Below are 20,283 nucleotides of genomic sequence, written 5' to 3'. Positions count from 1 at the left end.
GCATAGCTGGACATAGCATTTGCTCGGTGGGCCGCTGGCGATTTTTTGTTTTTATGGGCCGATGGATTTTTTTTTTTTTTTTTTTTTTTTTTTTAGGGAGGGTATATGTAATGAAAGGTGTTGGATTGGCCAATTGGTCATGATCGACTCTGGGCTAGACCGAGGAGGCCGGATGCACCCTCCCCCTTGTTTAGCAATCACGTGATTTTCGCGCATTGCATGCCGGGAACTAGTGGCAAAACAATCAAGTACCGCGTCAAATGCAAGTATTTGCAGCACCACAAAACGTTCATTCTCCGGTTCCAATGCCTTCTTGTTTTTTCTTTGCCGCACAAAAAAGGAATGTACAAAACAAAAGGAGAACAATGCCGGTCCATACAAAGACAGACTCGATGAAAAGACAAAGAAAAGATATGAGGAAAAATCAAAGGAGTGAAAGGGTCAGACCCTTACGAGCACACAGAGTGGACAAAAGACGTTAGCGTGCTGCCCAACTTTCACCACGCTCAGATTTATAATTATACGCTTCTTGGAGTGAGTGCATACACTCATGAAGTTTAGTAACTTCAGGTCACTGCAACAAGCCCAGGTACAGTTTACCGACGGATGGGTACAGGACCTTGAAATGCACCGTGTAGAACGAAAGACCATCGTACGAACAAAGGTAAGTTTACCAGTTTCACAAATCGTCGTCATAAATACACATTCGTTAACCGTTTATTAATAGGACCTTTGAGCTCAACGGTAACTAATTAGTAGTGGAAATAATTTCTGGTAGCATTACAGAAATGTAGCAGTGACAATAATATTGTATGCTGTAATCGCACTGGACAATTAGTGACACAAAACAACTGTTTTATCCTGTGAATAAAAGTATATGTTTTTGTCAGTGTACCATGGTAATAACAGAAGCGAAATGCAATATTGTGTCAGGACAATTCACTATTTATGCACAATAAATAAACCTATATCACCAATTATGTTAAGAAAAATGACGTATTAACTACAACAGCAGACTGACCTTTGTGGGAATGCTTGGAGCAGACTAACCTGTGAGCTGGAGTGTTCTGGGACGTTATATTTGGTCTTTGAATGGCTGCAATCCAGGCCATCCGTCGCCTGTTTGTCACTTCGGAAACATGGCTCGAACAATTTCTCTTCAACGACGTAATCCTATAACAACCGATCTCTTTACCCGTCGGCTTCCCGTGGCTGTCATGCGACCGGCTATTGCAGTTAATAATACAACAGCTTCTTGACATTTTTGTGTTTCTTTTTATCGCTGTGTAACTGAGTTCAATTGAAAGCCTGCATGCGCTAGTACCTCTTGCCGCAAGTTCCCAGAATCCTTTGCGGTTTTACCCCTGAATGACGTCACATTTTCAATCTTTATCCTGGTGGGCCGGTCTCTAGTCAAAATGCCCAGGCCGATTTTTTGTCCCAGTCCAGCCTTGCCCATGAGAAATGCAAGAAATGCATTATTGCTCAGTCTGCAATATCTTTCCCAGAACAAACACCAATTGCAAATAACATACTAAAAATAAACCTGAAAATCAGTTTAAAACAGCGTACTATGTTGCAAAGAGTGAACTACCACTGGCAAAATTTAGCAGTCTTTGCAAACTTCAAAAAGCAAATGGCCTAGATCTTGGTTCCACTTGCCTCTTACCCGTGACTTCAGTGGAAATTTCAAATTCAGGATCTGACACAGACTGATTCATGTCCTACACAGTTCTTACAAGTTCATAGAAATTTCTGTTCAATTAGAACCAAGTATTTGAGTTGATGATTGTAATTTTTATACAATGTTGTAATTTGTTTTTCAACAATTTTTTGATTAATGTTTTGTTTCCTTTACAATATTATACTTTAATGAATAATATTGTAAAGGAAACAAAACAGGAAACAAAACATCAATCAAAAAAAATTGCTCTCTTTTTTATTTGGGCTACTTAAATTTATTTTGGGCTACCAAAAACTGAAGAGTCCCTGCCCGAAGGGCTACCAGGGATTTAGAAATTTCGCGAGCCCTGCAGATATATATTTTTTATTTTATTACTTTGTTGTTTCAGCAACATTAAATTTAAAAACTGTACTTTTGAGTTAAAATATATATTTATAATTTTAATAAATGACAAATTAAAAAGGCATGAACATTTTTTTTGTATCGAAAAAATATCGAACCGTGACACCAAAGTATCGAACCGAACTGTGAATTTTGTGTATCGTTGCACCCCTAACAAATAGGTATGCCAATAGTAGTGTGTTAAAACAGTCTCACAAACTCTGACTAACAGAATTTGGTGACTTTGGTGAACCCTCTAGAAAATGTAACAGTCAACATTTCCCAACTAACATGATCACATTCTTTTGTTTATAAAAGAAGTTATCGGATTTAACAGCTGAATGGTTTCATTCCAATATTACAATGCATTTTATATAAAGAACAATATTGATTAACTACACAACAAAAAAATCACTTAAACTTATAATCTTTGTTTTTCAGTCTGTAGTGTTCTAAGCTTCAGTCATACTGAGCCAGAGAGGGGTGATCAGTCCAGGAAGGAGAGCTATAGTAGCCGTTTTTTTATGGCCCAGCCAGAAAGTCTCAGCAAACAGGTTCATCTTTCCTGTGTTGTCACGGGGAAGTTGTTTATGTGGTGGCAAGCAGTGAACGCTTTTTTTTCAGCATCCCAGCCAAAGGAGCTACAGAAGAGAAAACAGATGTAGGGATATCTGCGAGTGAGAATATCAATCCCATTTAAACAAGGATTATACATGTGTGTGTATCCTTCATGGGGAAACAAGGACAACATATGTGATGTCATGGTTGCCATGGCATGTTTTCTCAAGGCTACACTACTACCCCAACTCTCTGCCATTTTTCAATTGACTCACAGTAACACACCATCCATATGTCTCTTGTCACCTGACACACCTGACTCCCAGTTATATTGTGTTTACTCTATCCATTCTTTCTATTGGTCGCTTCCTTTTGCCACATTCAGTTTCCCCTTCATGCAGCTCTCCATATCACCTGTAGATGTCCTCAGCCTTTCTTTCTTGACCTGTCACCCGACTCTCACATGCATCTGTTCTACTGATCTTCCCACCCACTCACACACACCTATTGATACCTGCATTTGTCTTCAACAGATAATCTTCTACAGCACAGAAAAAAACGTGAGCTCTAAAGTTTCTTTTCAGAGCTGAATGAAAAAGGAAGTGTCTGAGAGGTATAATTCACGTTTATTGGTGTTTCAGTTGTGAGCAAACAAATATCAGTGTGAAAGTAAAGACAAAGGTTTGCTTAAATAAAGTCTGACCTCTGTATTATGAACCAGCATAATTCAAATGTGCAACAGCAGATCAAATGAAAGATGCAGTTTACTTACTCACACAAAGAAAATACACATCTTCCACATCCACACTCTTACAGTATAAACCTGTAGAAAGTCCCTTGTATTCTTTTGAATATTAATTTCTTTATAAAAATTCATTTTACATAAGGAAAGGGTTGCAGTGCAAGTAAAAGAAACCGAAACAGGTTGGCAAACAGAAACCAAGAGCAAAACAGAAACATAATGCATAATGCATTGTATTTCTTTATAGAGAACAAATGATTGAAATGTATGCTATAGTAGTGCAATGCCTTGGTATGATTTCAGCCCAGAACATGTATAACAAGTCATATTTCCTGCTTGTATCTTCACATCAACTATGAAATAAAAGCAAAGATGCCACTCCTTATACCATCAAAAGTCTAGTCTACCTGGCAGTAAGTGGAAGCCTAATGTACTTCCCCTCGGGAACATGAGAATCACAAACCAGTTGCAATACTGAATTCAAACCCTGCAACCTCAGTACATCATTTCTTTTTTTCTATTCAGATACTCTAAATGTTGTTAAAACAAAACACCAGACACCAAATCAATTCACTGTGTTGCCCATCATTCACTTCAAGCTAAGATATTGGTTAAAACCACCCTTCAGTGGTCTGAGGTTTATTGATACTGGGTCATGGGGTGATTGTTCCAGGGAGGCAGCTGGGACAGCTTCTCCTCAGTGGCTGTTTCTATTGGCCAGCCCCAGGCCTTAAAGAAGCCAGTCAGGTCCATCCCCACAGTCTGGGAGAAAGTCTCAGCATACAGGTTCATCTTTCCTTTGTTGTCCTTGGGGAAGTCCTTTATGTGGTGATACGCAGCAAACACCTTCTTAAAGGCATCCCAGCCAAACCTTTCCTGGAGCTGCAGATGAGGAGACAAAAATCATAATGCTGGTAATCGTGTTACAGTGGGGCAAAAAAGTATTTAGTCAGCCACCGATTGTGCAAGTTCCCCCACTTAAAATGATGACAGAGGTCAGTAATTTGCACCAGAGGTACACTTCAACTGTGAGAGACAGAATGTGAAAAAAAAAAATCCATGAATTCACATGGTAGGATTTGTAAAGAATTTATTCGTAAATCAGGGTGGAAAATAAGTATTTGGTCACCTCAAACAAGGAAAATCTCTGGCTCTCACAGACCTGTAACATCTTCTGTAAGAAGCTTTTCTGTCCCCCACTCGTTACCTGTATGAATGGCACCTGTTTGAACTCATCATCTGTATAAAAGACACCTGTCCACAGCCTCAAACAGTCAGACTCCAAACTCCGCCATGGCCAAGACCAAAGAGCTTTCGAAGGACACCAGGAAAACTATTGTAGACCTGCACCAGACTGGGAAGAGTGAATCTACAATAGGCAAGCAGCTTGGTGTGAACAAATCAACTGTGGGAGCAATCATCAGAAAATGGAAGACATACAAGACCACTGATAATCTCCCTCGATCTGGGGCTCCACGCAAGATCTCATCCCGTGGGGTCAAAATGATCATGACAACAGTGAGCAAAGATCCCAGAACCACACGGGGGGACCTGGTGAATGACCTGCAGAGAGCTGGGACCAAAGTAACAAAGGTCACCATCAGTAACACACTACAACGGCAGGGAATCAAATCCCGCAGTGCCAGACGTGTTCCGCTGCTGAAGCCAGTGCATGTCCAGGCCCGTCTGAAGTTTGCCAGAGAGCACATGGATGATACAGCAGAGGATTGGGAGAATGTCATGTGGTCAGATGAAACCAAAGTAGAACTTTTTGGTATAAACTCAACTCGTCGTGTTTGGAGGAAGAAGAATACTGAGTTGCATCCCAAGAACACCATACCTACTGTGAAGCATGGGGTGGAAACATCATGCTATGGGGCTGTTTTTCTGCCAAGGGGACAGGACGACTGATCCGTGTTAAGGACAGAATGAATGGGGCCATGTATCGTGAGATTTTGAGCCAAAACCTCCTTCCATCAGTGAGAACTTTGAAGATGAAACGAGGCTGGGTCTTCCAACATGACAATGATCCAAAACACACCGCCCGGGCAACAAAGGAGTGGCTCCATAAGAAGCATTTGAAAGTCCTGGAGTGGCCTAGCCAGTCTCCAGACCTCGACCCCATACAAAATCTGTGGCGGGAGTTGAAAGTCCGTGTTGCTCGGCGACAGCCCCAAAACATCACTGCTCTCGAGAAGATCTGCATGGAGGAATGGGCCAAAATACCAGCTACTGTGTGTGCAAACCTGGTAAAGACCTATAGTAAACGTTTGACCTCTGTTATTGCCAACAAAGGTTATGTTACAAAGTATTGAGTTGTATTTTTGTTATTGACCAAATACTTATTTTCCACCCTGATTTACGAAAAATTCTTTACAAATCCTACCATGTGGATTCATGGATTTTTTTTTTCACATTCTGTCTCTCACAGTTGAAGTGTACCTCTGGTGCAAATTACTGACCTCTGTCATCATTTTAAGTGGGGGAACTTGCACAATCGGTGGCTGACTAAATACTTTTTTGCCCCACTGTATGTGCACTCCAGTGTGGACAAAGGACTGACTGTTAAGATACTGTTTATAATTATGTCTCCACACTTTCTTAAAAGTGACTTAATGGAAAACATTTCTTGAACTCTCCTTGTTTCACACTCTGCTTTCAGTTTTATATGCAATCATTTTTTTTCCTATGGAAGCAGGTCACTCCAGTGTGGACAAAGGACAGTTTCTCTACAGAGCAGAATTCTCTCACCTGCATATATGTTTCCAGAGCCACCCACATGCTCCAGCTCTCAGGTGTCCTGTCTCCCGCGACATAGTCATTTATTCGACTTTGTCGGTTTGCTGAAGTCATGGCTCCTTCAGTCTGCATTAAACAACATGGGATGAGATGATTGTAAAATATTGTACTCTAAAACATAGTTAAGTGGTTTGTCATCATATAACATCAAAGAAGTTATCATAAAAAGCGTAACAATATAAGATGTTTCTGGCCATTTGTCTTTGTCATTTACTCCACCTTCTCCCTGTCGACGCCCAGCACCTCTTCATTCACATACACTGACCACAGGTTGCATGTACACTCTGTGGTGTTTGGTGGGAACTCCCAGCAAGCTCTCTGTTGATTGTGTCCCAGTTCATGGATGGGGCCCCACATTGGATTACCTTTTTTGACGCCAACCAGTTCATGAGCTGTCATTTTGTGTGCCATGATTGGATAACCTGCATGCATCCAGCCTGAACAGAAAAAGAGCAATAAACAGTGGTATAGTGATAATTCTTTCAGATTTTACAGCATTGATAGACCAAAAAAAAATAAAATAAAATAAAAAAAAATAAAAAAAAAAGAGAGAGAGAGAATGCCATTGTATCTATCTGAGCAAAGAACCAAACAAAATCATCATTACTCTATAGTTGATCACTGAAAGGGTGACTGTAGCTCAGGTGGCAGAGCAGGTCAGCTACTAACCAGAAGGTTGGTGGTTTGATCCCAGGCTGCTCCTGTCTGCATGCCAAATATCCTTGGGCGAGATACTAACCCCATGTTGCTCTCCGATGCATTCATCAGAGTGTGAATGGTAGCTACTTAGCACTTAAGAGTTCAGAAAAAAGTGCTTGTGTGAATGGGTGTGATTGGGTGAATGAATTAGTTGTATAAAGCGCTTTGAGTGGTCAGAAAGAGTAGAAAAGCGCTATATAAGAACCAGTCCATTTACCAAGTGTGAATAGTGGCAGAATGCCCGAACTCCCCAGCAACCTTCACCACAGCTCATCTGAGCTTTCAAGTGGGTTGTTGGAGCAGAGCATCTACAGGCTGGACAGCAGCTGCCTCCTATTCACACCTACATGGGTGACATGAAATTGAAGCCCAGCAAATCTTGGAGCTTATCTTTTGCAGGCTATCCATGTAATATCCACTCCAGTGCTGGCAGAGCAATCAGTCAAACATTCAGGGCAGTGATAGAATGGGAGGTTTAAAGACTCAGACCATATTGACTAACTGAGGAAGAAACGCCTTGTTGTCATAGATAGAACCTGCTACTCTCGCAAATTCAAAAAATACGGTGTTGGCAGTTCGTATTACTCTCCCATTTGTTGTGGCTTTCAACACTCTGTGAGGTTCCGATCACAAACATATAGACATAGCAGCCGATGCAGAACAAGGTGTACCTAGGTATTTCATGTAGAGGTGGGTTGCAGAGGACAACAATCGGGTCCCCGAGAAGAAAATGTGGATTCAAGCCATCACTATCAGAAGCTGATGAGTGAAGCAGTAATTGGCTTTGGAAGGAAAGGAAGTACACCAAATGGGCTGCAAGATGTCTGACATGAGGGGTTGAAGCAGAGGGAGCAGACTTGGGATGGCAGGTATTCAACTTGAGCTTTCAGGAGAGTCCACACTGATTTCTTGGTTGGTTACTGTTTTCTTCTTCTGAGTCTGGCTTCCTGTTCCCAGTGACTCCATCCCAAGCAAATAAGAATGAATTACTCAATTAAAACAATTAATTCCTTCAAAGGAGTGTTAGCTGTGTTAGGAGCTAACACTCCTGAGTGTTAGGAGTGCCAGCTGGTCCAAAGACTGGTCCACATGTAACCAGTCAGTCACCCAGCGTTTTTTTTGGTCAGGCCTTATGTTCTTGGGAGTCTCTAAGAACAAGCAAATAAGTGCAATGTGTGTACTGTACAACATGAGGCACAATGCACTTACCGTGAGAAATCTGCACATCTGCCACAAAGCGCTCCTTGCGGGGAAATTTGTGTGGTTTGGCAGCCAGATCTGCAATGGCCCTCATCATTTCATCCCACAGAGCAGCCAGCTCATCTGGGCGCTCCAGATCCCGAACAACATCTGCTGGTATGGTGAGAATAATGTTTTCAAACTCCAACTCTGCCCAGGGTGAAGGAGCCGTGCGCAGCATTAACCACTGAGCTGCAGTTGTCACACCTGAAAAGAGCAAAGAGAGGAGTGGATCTACTAAAATGCTTCAGGCTATAACATATACAGGGAGTGCAGAATTATTAGGCAAATGAGTATTTTGTCCACATCATCCTCTTCATGCATGTTGTCTTACTCCAAGCTGTATAGGCTCGAAAGCCTACTACCAATTAAGCATATTAGGTGATGTGCATCTCTGTAATGAGAAGGGGTGTGGTCTAATGACATCAACACCCTATATCAGGTGTGCATAATTATTAGGCAACGTCCTTTCCTTTGGCAAAATGGGTCAAAAGAAGGACTTGACAGGCTCAGAAAAGTCAAAAATAGTGAGATATCTTGCAGAGGGATGCAGCAGTCTCAAAATTGCAAAGCTTCTGAAGCGTGATCATCGAACAATCAAGCGTTTCATTCAAAATAGTCAACAGGGTCGCAAGAAGCGTGTGGAAAAACCAAGGCGCAAAATAACTGCCCATGAACTGAGAAAAGTCAAGCGTGCAGCTGCCAAGATGCCACTTGCCACCAGTTTGGCCATATTTCAGAGCTGCAACATCACTGGAGTGCCCAAAAGCACAAGGTGTGCAATACTCAGAGACATGGCCAAGGTAAGAAAGGCTGAAAGACGACCACCACTGAACAAGACACACAAGCTGAAACGTCAAGACTGGGCCAAGAAATATCTCTAGACTGATTTTTCTAAGGTTTTATGGACTGATGAAATGAGAGTGAGTCTTGATGGGCCAGATGGACGGGCCCGTGGCTGGATTGGTAAAGGGCAGAGAGCTCCGACTCAGACACCAGCAAGGTGGAGGTGGAGTACTGGTTTGGGCTGGTATCATCAAAGATGAGCTTGTGGGGCCTTTTCGGGTTGAGGATGGAGTCAAGCTCAACTCCCAGTCCTACTGCCAGTTTCTGGAAGACACCTTCTTCAAGCAGTGGTACAGGAAGAAGTCTGCATCCTTCAAGAAAATCATGATTTTCATGCAGGACAATGCTCCATCACACGCGTCCAAGTACTCCACAGCGTGGCTGGCAAGAAAGGGTATAAAAGAAGAAAAACTAATGACATGGCCACCTTGTTCACCTGATCTGAACCCCATTGAGAACCTGTGGTCCATCATCAAATGTGAGATTTACAAGGAGGGAAAACAGTACACCTCTCTGAACAGTGTCTGGGAGGCTGTGGTTGCTGCTGCACGCAATGTTGATGGTGAACAGATCAAAACACTGACAGAATCCATGGATGGCAGGCTTTTGAGTGTCCTTGCAAAGAAAGGTGGCTATATTGGTCGCTGATTTGTTTCTGTTTTGTTTTTGAATGTCAGAAATGTATATTTGTGAATGTGGAGATGTTATATTGGTTTCACTGGTAAAAATAAATAATTGAAATGGGTATATATTTGTTTTTTGTTAATTGCCTAATAATTGTGCACAGTAATAGTCACCTGCACACACAGATATCCCCCTAAAATAGCTAAAACTAAAAACAAACTAAAAACTACTTCCACAAACATTCAGCTTTGATATTAATGAGTTTTTTGGGTTCATTGAGAACATGGTTGTTGTTCAATAATAAAATTATTCCTCAAAAATACAACTTGCCTAATAATTCTGCACTCCCTGTATAAAAAAGGACTAGGGGTTAGCTAGCTTTAACTTAAAGTTAGCTAATGTCCCATACTAGATAAATTACAAACTTGTGTCACATCAAGATCTACAGAGACAAATAACGACTTTATAATGATGAGGTTTCATAGATAACAATGGTCCACAGGAAATTAATGCTCATGATATAAATCACAGTCTTTTCATTTTATACAGTACATTATACATTATGACGTACACAATTATTGTTCAGTTAGTAGCTTTGATTAACAGTTAAGAAACCCTGTTTCACTGTTACTTGGAGACACACTTGGATAAACACATATTACAGTTCTATCCACCACAGACTCACCAGACTTGTAATATGGAGCAGGTACAGCCATCTGCACTATGACCTCCAACCCCTTCACTTGTGTTTTGGGTGGGGCCACCAGGTAAATGAGTCCTCCCCACAGGTTCCAAACCTGTATCATCTGTGCAGTGACAGGAAATCGCTCATGGACAGATGGTGGTCTCTTCAGCTCGTCATTATGATGCAGTGAGTCAGTTTGACATCCTATCTGAATCTGCAGAAGAAAAGGAAAATGCATTATTAGCATGTGTTAGTTAACTGAATAGGTGCCAGAAACTGCAGTCTCTCTCTTTTTTAAGCCTTAGATTTTGGACCATTGCCGCATTGCCTGATAGGAATCTCCCTGCCAAATCTGATCTTTCTACCAAATTTTTTTTTACATTTTTAAAGTAATTATAACTGCAGTTATGTTTTTGTATCTGCGTGACCTTGTTAAATTGGGTAACTTGACTCTGTCTCATCCCAATATGGTCATTTGCAATTAAAAAAAAAAACCCAACATGATTGTAGCCAGAGTACTGAAGTTGAGGCTTTAAGCTTTAAAACCAGTGGGTGATGTCACCCACCCATTAGATATAGGTGGATTGATATTGAAGGCTGAGGCATGCCATATCATTATACTGCTGGGGGCAGTCTAGTGGGCTTGACTGGAATCTCAGCTTATACTTATGATGGTCTATAATCTTCAAAGTATCACATCAGGCTAGAAAATGCATATTTAAAATAAATAATGAGAATAAAATATTGTGGACCCCAACCTTTAGGAGGCATCCCGATTAGATGCCTCCTGAGGACAGAGACTTACATGGGGTCAGCATTATCACTGAAATTAAAATCAATTGACTTCATATGCTGTACCTTCCAATCCTTGTTGACGATCTGAGGTGGTATAGCGATGTAGGTCTTCATACCAGGAGAGAGGTAGAGACCTGTGCTGATCCACTCTTCCCCATCTGAAACACAATTATGTTTAAAAAATAAAACAACACAGTCAGGGACATTTGCAGGTATAAAATCAGTATTTTAAAAACTGTATTTCACAGTTTTCAGTGTCTACAGTGAGGTTCACAGATTAAAACTGTGTAACATTAAGTAACAAACATTGCTGCATCATGGTTAACATTGCTATGTGATTCAAATGTGTTAGCAAAACAATAACCACTGTACACATATTGTAAATTGTAAACTTATAACCAGTTCACATAACACAGAGGAGAGATCTGACCTGCTGTATCAACATCAACCTTGATCCGGTGGTTATAGACAACAGGCATCATTGGGTTGTCCTTGATGAGGTAGGGCAGGAGGGCATCGGGATCTGGGCAAACCTTATATACCTGGGTACCCACAGCGAGGAGGAGGTGGTCTTTGGGACTCTTTACAGGGCAGCTGTCACTCACCTTGAAAATGAATAGTGAATGTTATAAAAATTATCTTTCGCACATTATCACAGCATCTGCAGCCAAAAAAAAAAAAAACTACCAAAACCAAACATTCATAGATTGGGCAGCTGTCAGTCATTGATCACTTATAGCTGTGAGAAGTCAACAGCACTGTTTCATTCTTTTGGAATTTTTTTTTAAGATGATCATATTATGTTGTCTACTCACTTCTGGCAGGCCTGATGTTATTAATATATCCGTGAGTGTGGCCAAAACTTGTCTGTAGTGGGAGGAGTCATGGGCTTTCATCTGCAAGTAGACGTTGCAGTCGTTGCCCAGCTTTTTCAGATATCTCTCCTCATGTTGGCTAAGTTCTTCACCTGTAGTCACATGGGCAGCGAAGCGGTTTAGAAGGTGGCGGAAGTGGTAGCTGTCTTTAATAGCCTGGCTGGGTACAGGGGCTTTGTATGATCCTCCTCCGATTGTTGCTCCCAACAGGCTCAATCCCATTTGGTTCAGGATCTTGTTCCCTGGAAGATATTAAAGCAAATCTGACTTAAAATACTCTCGTTTACTGTTGGAAGTGTAATGACTTTGGTTTTTTCATTAAACTGCAGAAGGTTGGTTTTTTTTGCCCAAGATGTGCCACCTTATCATCACTGTAGGCTATTAGAGCTCTGTATGTATATAATAAAAGAGCTTTGTGATGTTTTTATGAGCAATCATGGCTTGTAGTGTAAAATGATTTAAATGATACAGGCAAACTATAAAAACACTACCAGAAATTTTGAGTTTGAAAACAAGCCCAAAAATATTTTTTCACATTTAGTGACTCATGTATACCACATACAGTTAGGTCCATAATTTGTTGGACAAGAGAAGACTCCAACTGTCAGTTTCAAGAGGAAAAATGCATGGTCCATTCTGGCCGTGAATAAGCTTTTTAGCCTTGCAGGACTTCTGGAAACAATGCTGGGTCAATAATAATAATAATTAGTAGTAGTAGTAGTATCAGTAGTAGTAGTAGTAGTAGTATCATTTCCTCAGGGCAGTCACCCGTAAACTGTGCGAGTGACTCCAGCAGATTCCAAGACCAACATCCGAGATCTCTATCAAGAAGTGTACAGTCCAGGAAGCACCAAAGATACTGTGCAGAATACTTAATCTCTTAGTAGAGAGATTAGAGGAACCGAGCTTGAAAGATAAAGTATGTCAGCAGAGTGAGTGGTATTTTGAACTGACACCACTGTAATGTTACTTTGGTGACTTATTGGCCCACATACACCTACATGATTACCAGCCAGCAATAAATGCCCTAAAAGGAAGGAAATCTCAGTCTTGTATCCTGACCAGCACTCAGGGGTAAGTATTGACAACCCTCGAGTGCAAAACAAAGCTCTTATTCCTCAATTCCTCATTTTCATGTCTGATTTCCTGGGAAACAGCACAGCGATATGTGTGTGTAGCTTTCTATCATCCAGAGCTTTAAAAAAATAAAGGCAACTGGATTTTATTTAAGTTTGTGGAGATGTTTTAGCTCTTATCATGATGCATTTTCAGTTCTAAAAACTACAGTTGGAGAGTCCCAGGTACTTAACCTCTAGTGGGGGTTTTCTGCTTTGGAGGTGGAAGTAAAGGTTGCTGACCCACTGTTGATTATGTGAGTCATTAAATGAGCCAAGGTGTGAAAAAAGGCATGGGTCCTTACCATCACTAGTCGTTAAGGGTGAAACCACTGTAAAGCCTTGCCTAACTACATCATGTAACCATTTTAGGTCAGATAGGACAAGATGTGAGTAGTGTGAGTTCACTTGGTACATAGGTTGGTCTATGTAAGGGATTTGGGGAAACTAGGGGACTATAGGAACGACCTCCACTTTAACCTGAGACGCAGACAGACTGAATCTCACACTGGTTCCCAGGAGTTTGTGCCTTCGTTCTACACTCAAGGACATGGACCTGAAAAGATCTTATGGGAAGCACAGAAACAGCTCCTGAGTAAAAGGATAGGATGGGTCCATTTCACCATAGATGCACTCCGAAACAAGATCAGCCAGACCCTGAAGGAATTTAGAACATTCTTACCATCCTCCATTGTAGAAGAAGTTTCAAAGTTGATGGACAAAGGTCAGTTGGTACAACACATCAAAGGCCAAAGACAAATCAGGATTAAGCTTTCAGCAACCTTCTCTAGTGCAGGAAAACTCACCACCAGGTGGTGATCAGTTGACAGCTCGACTCCTCTTTTCACCCGAGTGTCCAGAACATATAGCCACAGGTCTGGTGATATAATTATAAAATCGATCATTGACATTCCCCGACCCAAAAGCACAGGGAACAAACCTTCTTTTCCACCAGGAGAAACACCAACGTACAGGCAGCAAGCCAAGGGGATACAGATACCCACCCCAGCCCACTGCGTCTCACCAAGGGCAACTCCAGACTGAGACAGAGTCCAGCCCTTCTCCAGGGGTCTGCTTCCAGAGCCCAAGCCATGCTTTGAGGTGAGCCCGACTATATCTAGCCAGTACATCTCAACCTCACGCACTAACTCAGGCTCCTTCCCCACCAGAGAGGTGACATTCCATGCCCCAATCACTAGTTTAGGTAGTGGGGGATCAGTCCACCAGGGCATCCACTCCTGGCCACTGCCCAACACACATTGCACCCGACCCCTACAGCATCTCCTGCTGGTTGTGAGTCTACAGGACAATGGGCCGATGTCCCTTTTCTGGGCTCTGTCTGGCAAGGCTACATGGACTAAGGCCTAGCTGCCAGATGCTTGCCTTCAGGCACCCTTCCCGGGCCTTGCTCCAGGGCGGGGCTCTGGAATTCTCTGCACTGGAAGCTGGGAAGTCATTGCTGAGGAGATCACATTTATTGGAACTGCTTTGGACTGCATTATTTTACACTGTAACCAAATTCCCTGTCTGCGAGTCCTGCGTTAGGTCCTGCTTTTCTGACATACTTGGCAGACTCAGCCTAGAGGCAATACACTCTCCTTACTCGAAAGAATGCTAATTAAAGCCAAGAAGTTATAAGTCATATTATCTGGGCCAGGAGCAACCAGATCCTTAACTTTATATATCTTTATAACTTTATATATCACTCTTGTCGTGCATTTTCATACCTGAGAATTCCGTTAGCACATTTTTCCCAGCATTTGAATGAGCCCACCACCAGGCATGTCCTCCAATCAGCAGGCCTCCTCCCTCTGCCACAAAGTTTTGGATTTCCTCCAAATGCTCAGTGATATATGCTGTACACACAAACACACTGAGGTCTTTCCTGAAGTTTGTCTTCTCACACTTCAGCCCTGAATCACTGAGAACTTTGAGTGCAGGATCCATCATTACACCAACAACCCCTCTGCGGCCTTCATCCAACCAGTGAATGGCATTTTTCCAAATTGGAGCCATGCTCTAAAACAAAGGAAGAAAAGCAGCAACAATACAGTCATGTGTTTAATAATAATCTTTGCAAGTTTACAATTCCACTATTCATTTACTCTCACATTCACACTGGTGGAGGCAAGCTACAGTTGTAGCAGACAGAAGCGAGGCTGCCATATCGCACCATCGGCCCCTCTGGCCATCACCAGTAGGCAGTAGGTGAAGTGTCTTGCCCAAGGACACAACGACCGAGACTGTCCGAGCCGGGGCTCGAACCAGCAGCCTTCCGGTTACAAGACAGACTGCCAACTCTTTGAGCCACGATCGCTCCAGATTATCTGATATATAAAAGGTTTGGGAGATTAGCAGAAATATTTAACTCTTTGAGAACTACTTCCTGTTAACTCCTAACCCTATCAGGATATGTGAATTTTAGGGCATTTGAAATGTTTTACTTAAAGGTAACTATATTTACATTTTTTAAATGTAAATTTATTTTTTACTTCCAAACACTAGGGTAATCCGTAGGGAACTGCTAATGTAGACAAATGTAATGTACACCGAAATAAATGTTGAAAGGAAGCATATTTACTGTCTAAGCTGAAACATGCTATCTATAAAATAGTGCATTCGTGTACAATAGGAGCAAATTCCTGTTATATGTTCATGAAAAAAGCTTTAATTTAAATTCTAGTTCAAGGTGTCAACTTTACCTCAAGTCCCAGAAATCCTTCATGTGAAATCAAAATGACTCGTCCCTGTCCATAATAGGCTCCTGCGAGGAATGCCCGTCCATCATGTGTAGTACCGATGGGAAAAGCTAGCGGTCCATGGACTAGAACCTCAGAAGCAGTTGACCCCTGCGGGAGCTCGAACTCTGAAATTCCCTGGAGTAAGAACTCTAAGTCATCCTCAAAATCCTTACCTATGCTGCATTTGAAAGAGGGAAGAATAAAAGGGGAAAGACATTTTAAGAAGGAAAGACAGTCTATGGAATGTATTTTGTTTGCATTTTAATTTTTTACACTCTAGAAATGGGTAAATGGATATAGAATAAAATATATTTAACAACTAACAGAAAAAAAAATCTGTTTGCTTCAGTGACAGATAAGCTGTTTACTTTTGATAAAATTGTAATCTTTGTTTATGTGCAGTAAAGCAGAACCAATAGAATCACTCACACCACAGACATCCAGGAGGACGGGATCTGAGGGTAGACAGGCAGGTTCTCCGCCTCACCACAGTTCTTAGAAAAGTAGATTCCTGCCACTCCCGACACTTTATTCCCATCAAACTGATGCAGTGCGTTCTCTTTGGGGTGATCTGCAGCCCAACTCCACGCTTGTCCAGCTATCAGCACCCCTCCTCCAGCTTTCAGAAACGTCACCAGCTCCATTGAGTCTGAGCCCACACTGTAGGCATCGGTCACATAAACACCAACTCCCAGGTTGTCACTGAAAGCTCCCACAACTTCTACTTGGAAGCTGGATTTTTGAAGGTTATTAGCAACTGCACTGACATTTCTGTGCACCCTTACAGAGAGGTTATCAGATCCATCACCTCTCAGCCAGGTCAGAGCATTTTCTACCAGAGCAGGAAAGGCTGTCAAGTAGCCCTCATGACCCAGGACCACAATCCTTCCACTGCCGTACAGAGAGGCAGCCATCAGCACCTGACCTCGGCTGTTCATTGCTAAAGGAAAAGCATGGTCTCCGATCAGCAACAGGTCAGTGGGAACATAGGATCCCTGTAGGTCCAGCTCCTTCAGGCCTCTCATCAGGGAGGCGTAGGCCTCTTCATGTTGGTTTTGGAAGGACTGGTTGGACATGGCCTGTAGGATTTGTAATTTGAAGACAAAGAAGAAGGTGCCGAAGAAGGCAGAGAGCAAGATATCAGGAGAAGTTATCTTAGCCCCTGAGGTTCAACTCTTCTTATGTAGAAGTTGTCCTGTAGTTGTCCTTGTTCTGTCAAATGAGAGCAGGAATAGGAGGAGTGCCTACTTCAGGTGCCCTAATAATAAGGGGAGGGTTTACTGTGATGACAAACCCATGGACAAACAAATGGCCAGAGCTAAATTAAACATCAGATTCATAGAAAAATATCAGCAGTGGATAAGCTTTCTCAGAATAGGAATGATGTTTCACTGTGGCTGAATACACACCCTAAAAGAGGATTAAGCAAAACCTGCTCATCATGTCGCTTGAAGTTAACTAGTGTGAATGATACGAACACAACAGAAAAAACTCACACAATACACTCACCATGTTGCAATTCTGACCACAAACATGCGTGTTTGTGACACCATGTATATCCTGGTGTCACTGAGGAAGCCCTCACTTCCTCAGTGAGGGCTTGCTCCAGCTGGGAGAATTGACATGATGTTTTCAAATGCCAACGCTGAAGGCAGTGCAGCAACCACCACATTTCAGAAATGAAAGCTGCATTTGTGTATTGTAAACTGAGTCTAAGTCTGATACTAAGGTAACTTTTTGAATCTTAAATTGTACATATTTAAGATTCAGTTTGTGTCAAACTGCAACAAACACTCCACACTCTGACTGGCACAGTCGAAGTAAGAAACTATATATTCTACTATTCAACCACTAAGATTTCCTGACTCGGAGCAACATGTAAATCTAAGCATGAGGCAGATCTACTGTACACAGGTAAATTCTGTTTGCCAGGACAAAAAATAACCTGCACTGAGAAGTGAATGGTCCTAAATATTCCATCACGCTGGACAAACAAGCCAAATTCCCTCCATCTCTTTAAGAAGGCAACACAGAAACATGCATAGATGATGTCATGGTTGTCATGGATTTGTCCCTTTCAAGGTTACTCCCTTCCACCACACCCTGTCCTTCCTTCCCTGCCTCACAGTAACCTAACACCTTAGGGAAATGAGGATCAGGGTAAGCTTGTCTGCAGTCTGAGCTGACTGTGAAGAGCTTTTTAACCTCTTAAAACAGTGTGGGGCATTTTAGCAGGCTCCTCAGCCTCAACACCTGGCTTCAGAATAAACATAGGTTTTATTGGCAATTTTAATCTGTTGTTCCCTTTTTAGGACAGATGAAAACCAGCCCAACTGGTTAGTTGGCTCATTTCTAGCAGTTGACATGCTGTATATTGTCCATTTTGCTACACGTGACTGCCTCTGGAGCCTTCTTCCCCTTCTCAGCCATGAGTAGTTCTGTTTTATCTGCCAGCTTTGTTAGGATGCCTGGGTCGTTGACCCAGGATTTTTGAGTTTATTATATTATTTATCTTTTCTAGTCTTTGGTTTCTTTGTTAGAGTTCTTTCTTATGGTTTAGGTCTCTGTGTAATCCTTAGTTGCTGTCTCCCCTGTCTGCTGTATCCCCGTGTCCAGTCAGCGTCTGTCCTGGTCCCACGTCTCTGTTCTCTCTGTTGTAGTGCCTGCCTGTGAGTCTGTGTCTGTATGTTCAGTCTGTGTTATGTTTCCTGTTTTGAAGGTCCTTGTCTTATGTTAATGTGTCTGGTTTTGCTTCTCCTGTTTCGTTAGGCCTGATTTGCCCCAGCGGTGTTTCCCTCCTGTTACCCATTCCCTGATTGCTTCCTCTGTGTATTTAAGTATTGTGTATTCTCAGTTTTGTTACCCTTTTGAGTTCAGCATTAAAACTGTTTTGAGTTTACATTGTGTCTCCGAGCAGCTGCACTTTGGGTCCTTTCCCTGCCTGCACACAGCCGTTCCATAACAAGCTTTCTCTGCAGGCCTCACAAACTAAGTCCACTGTGTTGCTATCCTATGTCCACAACACTATCACCCCCCTGTAACCTATCTTATGCTACGTTGTACTTATTATCCGAATTACTTAGTGATCACAATTTAAGAGAAAATGATAAGTCACTGACCTCAAAATCTGATCAGGTTAACCAAACTCTGTAATTATAACACACAGAAGGAGACTGTAACATTTTCATCAAATTTCTACTCCCTTCTTAATTTTTTCATTCAACAGAAGGGTTTACAGGAACAACTTAAATTGTGTTCCATTTACTTCTCGCTTCTTCTTTTTTCAATTCATTCAAAATACTTTGTGTAAGAATCCAGTCTCCTTGTTTTCTATCATCCTCCTAAATTTCCTTCTGAATTCCTAAATAAACTCTCAAATGTGTTTTCATCTGTTGTTCTTTAATTTGAGCAGTTCATTATGGTTGGTGACTTTAACTTTCACATCTTCTTTCTTAGATCTTTCCTCTGGTTGTAATATTCTTAATAGTCCCGTTCTTATTGGTGAGCACACCCTGGAGTATGTTTCTACTTGTGGCCTGTCCTTAAACAACCTTTGTACGTCTGATTTACTGTCAAAATATAACTTCACTAATTTTGTGTTCCCATAGCAGACTTAGTCTGGCATTGTTAATGACAATTCAGCAGCTCTGTTCTCCTATTTTTACATTTGAACACCTGGGTTTTCAGTGATTTACATGAATGATTTAATGATCTGTGTTGATCATTTCTTGATAGTGTAGCCCCTTTAAAATCTGGATTACCTTGAGCCATCAATGTTTTCCCTTGGATCAATGATTATATGTCACCATAGAAAGAAGTGCATAAAGGCTGAATGCACGCAGTAAAATACAAATTACACGGCAAAGACACAACCAGGGTGTCACCTTTGTCCTGTCTCCATCCCTTCCATTTGAGAGAAAGCTGTGGCCCGTCAGTTACTTGGACTGATCGAGGGTCTTAATAATCTTAATAACAAAGTCCTACATGGCCAGGGTCCCGGGTATATAGCAGAGATTCCCAGACATTATACTGCTACTGCTGTTGGCTCTTCAAGCCTTATTTTCAAGCTCTTATGTTATAATCAGAGGCCATCAAATTTTGATGTTGTAGCTGAAACAGCCTTCCTCAGCCTATAGGGTTGGCTGAATCTGTGGTTTGTTTAGAACGACTGGTGAAAACTTTGCAACAACAGCAAGTGAGTGTATACAAATAAGAACAGGAGGGGCTACTTGAGTGAAAAAGACAAAGACAATTAGAGGAGTGACTTTAGTCAGGGCAACCGACTGACTCAGGCTGATGGAATTAAGTGAAAGACGAGGTGTCAGTGAACAGAGAAGGCTTCAAAACCTGTTAGTCAACATTCTGCATCTGTTTTTAAAACTCAGACAAGCGACACACCCAGGCTTTATTACGCACTCATTCATCTAGTTTTAAGGGCTGGCTCTGCAATAGCATCCTATATGTCACTGTGTGTGTTTATGTGTGGAAGAAAACCATGGC

The 20,283-nt window shown here is 41.8% G+C and overlaps 1 protein-coding gene across 1 annotated transcript; it reads right to left on the bottom strand.

The window, feature by feature from the left end:
- Window positions 1–3,242: 3,242 nt before the first annotated feature.
- Window positions 3,243–17,231, bottom strand: LOC309687474 (TRPM8 channel-associated factor homolog). Its single transcript, XM_082502469.1, has 11 exons — window positions 16,213–17,231; window positions 15,745–15,961; window positions 14,770–15,061; window positions 11,868–12,169; window positions 11,483–11,657; window positions 11,116–11,210; window positions 10,258–10,471; window positions 8,073–8,309; window positions 6,384–6,601; window positions 6,117–6,230; window positions 3,243–4,247 (listed from the first exon to the last, which is right to left on the bottom strand). Exons 1-11 carry the CDS (start codon window positions 16,857–16,859, stop codon window positions 4,005–4,007), a joined length of 2,754 nt encoding a protein of 917 aa, XP_082358595.1. The 5' UTR covers window positions 16,860–17,231; the 3' UTR covers window positions 3,243–4,004.
- Window positions 17,232–20,283: the final 3,052 nt, after the last annotated feature.

The sequence above is a fragment of the Aulonocara stuartgranti genome (assembly GCF_965226115.1).
Source record: "Aulonocara stuartgranti genome assembly, chromosome: 14".
In the NCBI taxonomy this organism is placed as follows: Eukaryota; Metazoa; Chordata; class Actinopteri; order Cichliformes; family Cichlidae; genus Aulonocara; species Aulonocara stuartgranti.
The sequence above is the reverse complement of the archived record's forward strand: the minus strand, read 5'-3'. Positions and strand labels throughout refer to the sequence as shown.